This window comes from Crocuta crocuta, unplaced genomic scaffold (assembly GCF_008692635.1).
Source record: "Crocuta crocuta isolate KB4526 unplaced genomic scaffold, BGI_CrCroc_1.0 scaffold29, whole genome shotgun sequence".
NCBI lineage: Eukaryota > Metazoa > Chordata > Mammalia > Carnivora > Hyaenidae > Crocuta > Crocuta crocuta.
In genome coordinates this window covers 3,930,703-3,941,897 of record NW_027533280.1, presented here as the reverse complement: position 1 = coordinate 3,941,897, position 11,195 = coordinate 3,930,703, and the positions used below count along the sequence as shown (strand labels likewise).

At 44.1% G+C, this 11,195-nt stretch overlaps 1 protein-coding gene across 1 annotated transcript in view; it reads left to right on the top strand.

The window, feature by feature from the left end:
* The window catches only part of TMEM120B (transmembrane protein 120B), a 43,008-nt gene that overhangs the window by 10,925 nt on the left and 20,888 nt on the right, over positions 1–11,195 (top strand). Inside the window, exons 2-3 of the mRNA XM_077747903.1 lie at positions 8,331–8,449; positions 10,095–10,211. Of these exons, the coding sequence (XP_077604029.1) occupies positions 8,331–8,449; positions 10,095–10,211 (236 nt within the window). The remainder of the gene's footprint in view (positions 1–8,330; positions 8,450–10,094; positions 10,212–11,195) is intronic.

Genomic DNA, 11,195 nt, shown 5'->3' with positions numbered 1-11,195 from the left:
GCCGCCTCCACCAACTGAGTTTTGTTGGTTTTGAATGACTGTCTCCAAATCATCTGCTTGGGTCAGGAGGCTAATGTTCTGATTGGCCAGGCCCGGGTCATATGCCCTGAACCTGGGACAGGTTCAACCTCATTCCTCGCCAGATTTCAATAACTGAGTATGGGGGAGGGATGGGTCTCCAAAGAAACTGTAGAGACATTAACCAGAAGGGGAATAGCTGCGTGGTTGGCAAAAACAACAGAAAGCTTCCATATGGTGACCAGTTCCATTTGAGGCCACAGGTTCAGGGCTGACTGGATGAAAGGCAGGATTGGAGATTGGATTGCTGCTTTGTGGCTCCTCTTGCTCCTGGAAAAGGCATCTCAAAGCACAGGTCTAATTGAGGGTCTTCTGGAGACCCCCTCATGTGCAGAGGATAGCTAGGGATTCCAGTGGAGGACAAGAATTATATCCCCCCATCCAACCTCCCAGAAGCACCCTGTGGACAATGCATTGAGAGATAGCTGTTAGGAAATAATGCAGCTGCTGTGGAAAATGGTATGATGGTTCCTAAAAAAAAATTACATGAATTAGTATTTGGACTCCCAAGCCCACTTCTGGGTATATACCCAAAAGAATTGAAAGCAGAGACTCAAAACAGATGCTTATATACCCATGTTTATAGTAACATTCAATATATATATACCTGTGCGCTCGCTCTCTCTCACACACACACAAAACACATATACACAATGGAACATTACTCAGCCTTAAAAAAAGAATGAAATCTTGCCATTTGCACCAATGTGGATGGAGCTAGAGAGTATAATGCTAAATGAAATAGGTCTGTCAGAGAAAGATACCCTATGCTTTCACTCATATGTAGAATTTAAGAAACAAAACAAATGAGCAAAGGGGAAAAAAAGAAATAAGCAGACTCTTGTTTTTAATTTTTTTTTTAATGTTCTATTAGTTTTGAGAGAGAGTGAGAGAGACAGAGAGACAGACAGACAGAGCTGAGCAGGGGAGGGGCAGAGAGAGAGAGGGAGACACAGAATCCAGCAGGCTGTGATTCTGAGCTGTCAGCACAGAGCCCAATGTGGGGCTTGAACTCACGAACTGCAAGATCATGACCTGAGCCAAAGTCAGATGCCACCCAGGCCGCCCTCAAGAAACAAATTCTAAATTATAGAGAACAAACTGATGTTTGCCAGAGGGGAGGGGAGTGGGGGGATGGGTTAAATAGGTGATGGGGATTAAGTAGTACACTTGTGATGGCCCTGGGTGATGTGTGGAATTGTTGTATCACTGTATTATACACTTGAAACTAACATAACACTGTATATTAAGTAACTGGAATTTTAGATTTACATTTTTTAAATTATTTATTTCAGAGAGAGAGAGAGAGAGACAGCGTGAGCAGGGGAGGGTCAGAGAGAGAGGGACACACAGAATCTGAAAAAGGCTCTAGGCTCTGAGCTAGCTGTCAGCACAGAGCCTGACACAGGGCTCGAACTTATGAACCGTGAGATCATGACCTGAGCCAAAGTCGGACTCTTAACCGACTGAGCCACCCAGGCACTCCAAGTAACTAGAATTTTAGAAAATGTAATCACTTATTCCCTCTGCCCCCTACACCCCCCCAAAAACCCTGCGTTTTCCCCCCAAAGTGTTTCTGAGAAGTCAGACATAAATTATGAAGAACTAGAAGGGTCCACATGTTGTATGATTCACTTAAACTCTATCCTCTTCTATTAAAAAAAAGACAATACATGGTTCTGCTTACATAAGGTATCTAAAGGAGTCATATTTATAGAGGAAGTAGAATGGTGTTTGCCAGGGGCTGGGGAGGCAGAAAATGGAATTATTGTTTGATGAGTTTGGAGTTTCAGTGAGGATGATGGAGATGGATGATGGCGATGACTGCACAGTGATGTGAACATATCTAATGCCACTGAATTGTACACTTAAAATGATTAATAGTTTTTTTAATTAAAAATTTTTTTAACGTTTTTACTTATTTTTGAGAGAGAGGGACAGAGCCTGAGCCAGGGAAGGGGAGAGAGAGAGACACACACACAGAATCCAAAGCAGGCTCCAGGCTCTGAGTTGTCAGCACAGAGCCCGACATGGGGCTTAAACCCACGAACTGTGAGATCTGAGCCGGATTTCGGACATGAGTCAAAGTCCGAAGCTTAACCAACTGAGCCACCCAGGAGCCCCTACACTTAAAATAATTAGGAGGGTTGGGGCGCCTGGGTGGCTTAGTCGGTTAAGCGTCTGACTTTCGCTTAGGTCATGATCTCGCAGTTTGTGGGTTCGAGCCCCGCATCGGGCTCTGTGCTGACTGCCAGCTCAGAGCCTAGAGCCTGTTTCAGTCTGTGACTCCCTCTCTCTCTGACCCTCCCCTGTTCACGCTGTCTCTCTCTCTCTCTCCTAGAAATAAATAAAGCATTTAAAAAAATAATAATTAGGAGGGTAATTTTTAATATGTGTCTTATAAAAATTAGGAAAATTAAAAAAATTTTAATGATGAAAGTGGTAAATTTTATGTTATATGTATTTTACCACAGTTAAAGAGAGAAAGAGGCAACTTTCTGGAGAAAAGTTAGGATCCAAGAAATGAATTGATAAATGTTCCTAATGCTTGTGGGACTGGCATGAGGCGGAATCAGCAGAGTCTGGGTGTGGGTGAGGAAGGCCCTGGGAGTGGAGCATATGTCACACTAAGGGCCTTGTTTCTGACTCCCCCTCCCCCCACCCCACGTTGTCCTCCTCGTAGCTGGCAAACCCTGGGCCTGGAGCTGGAGACAAGAGTAGGCTAGATGTCTGGTCTCCAATATAGGGTCTCCCCTGGGAGTGGTTCTAGCTGATGACAGAGAGAGAGAACCAGAGGGGAGCAGGAGTGACTCCATATATATGCCTGGGGACAAAATTATGGGAAGGCTTACAGACTTCCTATCCCTATCCAGTCTGATGCCATAANTGAGGAAGGCCCTGGGAGTGGAGCATATGTCACACTAAGGGCCTTGTTTCTGACTCCCCCTCCCCCCACCCCACGTTGTCCTCCTCGTAGCTGGCAAACCCTGAGCCTGGAGCTGGAGACAAGAGTAGGCTAGATGTCTCGTCTCCAATATAGGATCTCCCCTGGGAGTGGTTCTAGCTGATGGCAGAGAGAGAGAACCAGAGGGGAGCAGGAGTGACTCCATATGCCTGGGGACAAAATTATGGGAAGGCTCACAGACTTCCTATCCCTACCCAGTCTGATGCCATAGCATTGAGCAGAAAATATCACCAGCAGAACATTAGAGAAGTGCCTATAGAGAAGTAGATGTCATTGAGTGTTGATGAGGTGTGGGCAACTGTCATACACTGTGGATGGGAGTGTAAATTGGTACAACCACTCTGTGGGCAGTTTGCAAAGATCTGTTAAAACTAAAACCAAGGCTGTACACTCTGACCCAGAAATCTGTCTTCTCTTCCCTAGAGAGATGCTTGTGTGTATGCCCAGGGAGGCAGTGCAACAGTATTACCCAGTGTTGCATTGTTGATTATAGGCAGAGACTAGAAATGGCCTATATATCCAACAATAGGAGTGTGGTTCAGTAAACTGTAGCATGTCCATAAACATGAAATATTACATAGCACTAAAAGGAATGAGGTATATCTATATATTATGTTGGTAGATCTTCAAGATNTTGATTATAGGCAGAGACTAGAAATGGCCTATATATCCAACAATAGGAGTGTGGTTCAGTAAACTGTAGCATGTCCATAAACATGAAATATTACATAGCACTAAAAGGAATGAAGTATATCTATATATTATTATGTTGGTAGATCTTCAAGACATATTGTTGAGTGAGAAAAGAAAATTGTGGAATCATATTTATAGTCTGATACTAGTAATATATTTTTAAAAATCGAAAGTATGTGTGTTAGGGTCTAAGCTATGCTGCTATAACAAAGAGATCCCCAAATTTAGGGGGGGAAAAAGGCTTAAATGAGGTAGCTTCTTTCTCATATAACAATGCAAAGGGAGTGTGGTCTGGGATAAGTGGTGTTCAGTTATGTGCTGCTATATAAAACAGCAATAATTACATTTTGCTCCTGGATTCTGTGGGTCAGGAGTTTAGACAGGACCATGGTGGGAGTGTCTTGACAGTGCTCTATGATGTCAGAGGCTGTAGCTGAATGGCTGGGAGTAACTTACATGGCCATGGCTGGAATCATCTGGAGGTTTCTTTACCCATGCATCTAAATGCCTGGGCTGGAATGACAAGAACTTTTGTCTTAGTTGGGACTATTGCTCAGAGTGCCTACACATGACTTCTCTATGTGGTTAGCATTTCCATACAGCATGGTGGCCTCGGGATAGTTGAACTTTTTGCTCTAAAAGCAGATGTTCCAGCAAATAAGGCAGAATCCACATGGCCTTCCATACTTCCATACCATTTCTCAGAAACTGTAATGTTGCCCCTGCCATATTTTATTGGTCAAACTAGCCACAGCCTGTTTGTATTTAAGAGGAGGGAACAGAGATCCCACCTCTTTATGTGAAGAGTGCTAAAGGGTGGGTAATCATGTTTTAAAACCATCACAGGTGAGGAGCTCTGTCACATAAGGTCACCTGAGGTTGGTTTGGCTGGGGAAGGGACGTTGGGCTTTGCCATTGACATGTAGCTTCCATCTCTGGTTTCAAGGTAACTGTACCTGTTGTCACCATATCCCAGCCAGGGAAAGGGACAGTGGAGGGCAAGCATCTCCTTATACAAAAGTGGTTCAGAACTTACACACATCACTCCTACCTGCATCCCTTTGGCTAACTCTTAGTCCTGCTGATCCACGTAGCTGCAAGGGAGGCTGGGAGATGTCTGTTACTGAGCAGCCATGTGCCCAGCTACAACTCATTGGGGACCTGTTACTAAAGGATGTAAAGGAGAAAAAGTATTAGGAACAATTAGTTTTTGCAACAGCATGTATTTTTCATAAATATGTATATATTTGTGTGCATATGTATAGAAATAGGCCTATGTAGAATACAGAAATACATAGATAAATAGATTGCAGACTGAAAGAATACATAGAAAAAGATGAAGAAAGGGGGCGGCAGCGGGAGAAAAAAAAAAGATGAAGAAGAAACTGGTAGCAGTAGTTACCTCTAGAGAAGGGAGGGGAAGACAACATGGGGATATTCATAGCTGGCTGTAGCTATAGCTGTAGTGTTTTAATTTTTAACGAGGATAATGTCTTCATGTTTTACTTTGAAATTAAATATTAATTTAAACCCAGGAGGGCCTGGTGAGCATCTGGCTACTGATGTTGCAGCCTGGGTCTTATCTTTCTTTGGTGGGACCCAGCATCAAAGAGAGGCAGGAGGGAGCATGGCCCTGTGTCTTCCAGGAGCCCCAGCCGGTGTTGCAGGGGACTTTTTGTCCAGAGGCCCCACATTCTCAAAGGCTGTGTACTCTATTTGGGGTCTCTCTGCCCCCATCCTTCCTGTCCAGTTCTGGAGGGTTTCCTTTGTTACTAGCAGACTAGTTCAACAAAGATAGAGGGCTGTTTGGGCACTGAGGAATAAAGTGCTTAAGTGAATAAATCACAGACTCCTTCTCTACATATTACTTGTTAATTACAGGCAGGAAGCTGGTTACTGTAAGTGGAGAAAGCAGTGGACAGAGACTTTCCCAGGCAATCAATGTTAACATCACAGACACTGTGGTCCTCCTGATAGGAGACACCAAGGACACAGTGTCACTCTAATGGCATTTCTGTCCCAAATGCATAACCAAAATCCAATCATCTGACAAACTCAGATGGAGGGACATTCTTCAGAACAACTGGACTGAACCCTGTAAAAATGTCCATGTCATGAAAGACAAAGGAAGGTTGAGGAACTGTTGTAGACTGAAGGAGCCTAAAGAGATAGAATGATTTGATCGTTGTACCGTGAATACATAAGAGAATGCCGTGTGCTTAGGAAATATGCACAGAAGTATTTAAGAGTAAAGAAGCATGTTGTCTACAACCAACTCCCAAATGGTTTAGAAAGGAGTAGGCAAACTTTTTTGGCAGAAAGGCTAGGTAATGAGGATTCTAGGCTTTGGCGGGCCATATGGTCTGTGTCACAACAACTCACTTTGCTTCTGTAGCGCCAAAGTAGCCACGACAGTATGTAAATGAGTGGGTGTGGCTGTGCTCCAATAAAGTTTATTTATGGCTACTGAAATTTCAATTTCATATACTTTTCATGTGTCATGAAATATTATTCTTTTGAGTGTTTTCAGCCAGACAAAAACCATTTGTAGCTTACTGCCCATACAAAATCTCGTGGCTGGATTTGACCTGTGGGTTGTAGGTCACTGATCCCTAATATAGAAGAAGAACATACATAAACACAGACACACAGACACACACACACACACACACACAAACACACACACATACACTAAAGCAAATATGTATGGCATAATACTAATGGTGAATCTAGGTGAAGGGTACTGGGGAGTTCTTACAGTTCTTTAGCAAGTTTGAAATTACTTAAAAATAAAAACTTAGGGGCACTTGGTTGACTCAGTTGTTGAGTGCCTGACTCTTGGTTTCAGCTCAGGCCATGATCTCATAGTTTGTGGATTTGGGCCACATGTCAGGCTCTGTGCTGTCAGTGTGGAGCCTACTTGGAATTCTCGTTCTCTCTCTCTCTCTCACTTCCCCCTCCTGCTTGCGTGTTCTCTGTCTCTCTCAAAATAAATAAACTAAAAAAAATGATAAAATGTTTAAAATAAAATGAAAAGTTAAATAAAAGGCATGATTTTCCTCTTCAGGGGGCCCAGGAAGGAGAAGGTAAGGATACTGTGTGAATTCAGGGGACCAAGCCATCTCATCTCAGGGCCAAGGGAGACTTGCTCACAGTGTTCTTTGATGCTGTCCCTGTTATCTGTTCACTTCACTGCCTTCACTTTTTCCTTTCCTTGTTTTCTGGCTTAACTGTCACGTCTAGAGACCCCACTTGGCAGATGTGAGAGTTTGGGCTCAGGCCTCACCCTTTGACCGTCCCTTTTTCCTCTCCCTCTGCAAAATATATTTCATCACCACTCAAGAAAACAGACATGTTAATTTTTTTTTAAATGTTTATTTTTGAGAGAGGGAGAAAGTGCACAAGCAGGGGAGGGGCAGAGAGAGGGAGAGAGGATTGGAAGCCTGCTCTGCACTGACAGCAGAGAGCCCGATGTGGAGCTCAAACTCACCAACAGTGAGAGCCTGACCAGAACCTAAGTATAAGGGGGACGCTTAATTGACTGAGCCACCCAGGCACCCCAGAAAACAGAAACGTTAAATATGTTCATTAGGTTATTGTTGTTGTTTTTTCAATTTCATGGTCTCTGTCCCTAATATTGTTTCCTCCAAGTTGTTGGTGTCTGTCTTAGATTATCAGAACTCTAGAGGAAAGGGGTTGTTTCTCTGCATATGTTGGGGTGTAATGTTGGGGCAGATGTGCTGTGGCAGCACTTTTGAGAAGTTAGTGTGCATCCTCTCTTCATTGGGTTGAGTCTCTTGTATTTCCCCTGGCCTTATGGCCCTGAATGTTTATTTCCAGATACTGGCTTTATTGGAGTGACTGTGCTTGAGGTAGGGGATGCTGGCTTTAAGGGAAGAGGTATGTCCTTTTCTTAGTTGACTTGGCAAAAACTCTTCTTTGCTAGGATCAGAAACCCAATTCGAATTGGCCTAAGTGAAAAGGATATTAATTAATATCATGAAGAGCATTAGATCTGGTTAGATCTAAGGGCTGAAATGACACGTGAGAATGCTGTCTTGTACCACACTGCAATTATTTTTGTGTTTGGCTTCATTTGCTCAGCAGCGCTAGGTGTACTTTCTACCAGATTAGTAAACCCAGAAGAAGGAGGGCATTTCAAAACCAATACTTCCAACCAGAGTGCCTGGAGTGACTCTCATTGGCCCAGTCAGTGGCTAGGGGATTGGAGGATACTGATTGGCCAGGCCTAGGTCCCATGACCGCACCTGGCATGGAGATTGTTAGCTCTAGTCAAACCATCTGGACCAAGAATTGACAAGAGGTGGCCCCTCAAAGGCATTATTTGGTTGCCGTAACCATTAGGAAGGATGGAACCTGTGTAGGAAAAAAACATCGGTTCCTTCCACAAGTGCTTTGCCCTGCTGCCTTCCCAGATTCCAGCCCTAGTTTTGTAAGCTACATCTGTGATAGTGGTAGTTGTATCCTCTGAGCTGCCAAACTGACTTCTGTAGTCACGTCCCATGACACAAACTATGAAAAATGACCTATTCACGTTCTCCCATACACCTGCTTGGGCTTCTCTATCCGTCAGGAAACCCACAGGATCTACAAGCAGAAGCTGGAAGAGCTGACCTCACTCCAGACTTTGTGTAGCAGCTCTATCAACAAGCAGAAAACGCGACTAAAGGACTTGAAGCACACACTCCAGAGGTAGGCAAGGCTGCAGCTCCCCTGGTTTTAAGGGATAGAAACCCAACTCACAGCTATCTTGAACAGAGAATGGAACTTTTAATGGAAAAAAAAAAAACCCAGGTGTAGTTTCAGACATCACTGGATCCATGGGTAAAAAGATGTTTTTAGGATTTTTCTCCCCTCCGAATTCTGCCTTCCTCTAGATTGACTTTGCTCTCAGGCTGACTGTCCCGTTATGGTCACCGAGATGGCCATCATCAGTGCCAGACTTGTATCTCCCAGCCATACTTCCTATTGGCTTGGTTACCCCAGCAGAATAACTTGTTTTTCTAAAAGCAAGAGTTCTGGGTATGATCCTCATTGGCTGGAATTGGTCATGTGCCCATTTGTGAACTAATCCCTGAGACTCTGGTTAGGCAAGAGTAGGTCATATGCTTGGTTTATGGACGTGGGGGATGGGACAGCCTTACTTGAACTATATGGAAGGGAAAGAGAATGAGAGATAGAGGAAAGTTGTTATAGGTCCCTGGTGTAGGTGGTAGGAATTCTGGCATCCCTGGGGGGGATTTATTTAAGCTCATGATTTAGTTCAGTTCTTGAGGCCAAGATCATATGTCCACTTCCCGATCGTCACATCCTCATGGTTTGGAAAGTGCTCTCACCCCCCCATAGGCGAAGGAGCCTAGTGAATGCTGTAATCCCCAGGCAGGTGGAGAGACTGAGGCTCTGAGTGGCTTGTCCCAGTTTATTTAGCTGGGACTGTATATCATGGTGTGTAATTCCTGGTCAGTTCTTCCCTTCCCTTGTGGACACTTTTTGCAGTCCTTACTGGTTATATTCGTAGCCTTGGCTGACCATTTTGGAAATGGAGGCCCATTGGTCATGGAGTAGAGTGTGGATGGTTCCACATAATGATATCACCACTCTTGGAAAAACCATCTTACTGATGGTAAGACTCAATAGTCTTTATCAGGCTAGGATTTTTCAACCTTGGCACTGTTGAAAATTCTGCTGAGGGGTCTGTCCTGTGCATTCTGGGATGTTTAGCAGTATCCCTGGCCTCTGCCCCTGTTTGACAAACAAAATGTTCCTAGACATTGTCAAGTGTTTCCAGTTAAGAACCGTTGGGTTAGAAAGTTGATCCATGAGGCCGCCTACTATTCTGAGAGTGTGTCCATTGACTTGTTTTTCTAGTTTTACGAGTTAATATCACCAAAGAATAACAGATATTGATCAGTTAGCTGCTTGTACATTTAAAACACTTTCCTGTCTGTCTTCCTCATAATCTTCAGGCTATTCTTCTAGAATAGTAAGAAATATTGTATTGCCTGTAGAGGTCCATTGAGCTCATACTTGAGTATCAAGGATCATTCTAAATGTGTTGCTTTGCTTATGCTCACTTAATCCTCACAACAGTATTGTCCATGAGATATTCCTGATGCTATGCCCATTTTTCAGGTGTGGAAAATAAGGCAGAGAGATTAAGGAACTTTCCAAAGTCACAGGGGACTTAGTGTCAAACCCACAGGGTACAGGGGGGAATTGAGGTTACAAGAAGCACTGAGATAGAAAGATGGGAGGGCAGTGCCCAGAGCTCCTGGATTTTTCCTTCAATCTGATTAACACTCCTGCTTCTCCTGTGCCCACACCTCTGACCAAACAGGTACAAGCACCATGCCAGTCGGGAGGAGGCAGAGCTCATTCAGCAGATGAGTGCCAACATCAAGGAGCGGCAGAACATATTCTTCGACATGGAGGCCTACCTGCCCAAGAAGAATGGGTAGGAGCTGGAAACATATCACACCCCTGCTGTGGGCAGATGCCCAGGCCTAGAGTACCTGGTCTGTGTGACTCCCACCTCCCTGTTGGGGTTTGAGGTGGAAGGGAAAGAAGGGAAGCAAGAGCAAGAAAGAGAAGGAAGCTTCCTCCTGTGTTCCTCCATGGAACGGGTGGGGATCTCAGAGTGAACTTCCTGGGAGGGCTTATTGCAAGGAACTTATTGTAAGATCTCGTTTCCAGCACCTGCCGCATGCCTGGGGCCACCCACGGTCAAGAGGAAAGATGTTTTCTCCCAAAAAACAAACATTTATTTATTTTTTATTTTCAATTCCAGTATAATTAACAGACAGCATTATAGTAGTTTCAGGTGTACAGTATAGCGATTTAATTCCATACATCACCCACTGCTCATCACGACAAGTGCACTTTCAATCCCATCATTATGCCCCTCCTCTCTGGTAACCATTAGTTTTTTTCTCTAGTTGAGAGTCTCTTAACATTAGTTAAGAGTCTCTTTCTTGGTTTCTCTCTCTCTTTTTTTTTCCTTTGAGAACAAACATTTATTGAGTGCCTGCTGTATGCCTAGCATTTGCTGGGGGGCTCTTAAATTGTCTACAGCTTGGTGAGCCAGACCCAAATATCTGAATTCTACAAGCTTCAGAGACATAGGGGGTGTTTTATTCAGGGGGCTCAGCCCAGGTTTGGATGTGAATACTCTAACTCCAGAGCTTGTGTTCTTTCCGTCTTCCTCCTTCAGAGAAGTCCCATCTCCTCCCTTAAGTGACATCACTGCCACCTGTTCCAGAGGGAGATCAAACAGCATTGTATCAAAACCTGATGCGGGCGGCTAAGTGTGCTCCCATCATTTCTCTCTGCCCTTTGTCCTGGTTTGGCCTAACACTAAGTCAGAGCCCCTGCCGAGAGGCTTACTAGCCCTTTCACATTGGAAGCCATTCCTCTTGGCTTCTCCTTTTTTTTTTTTTTT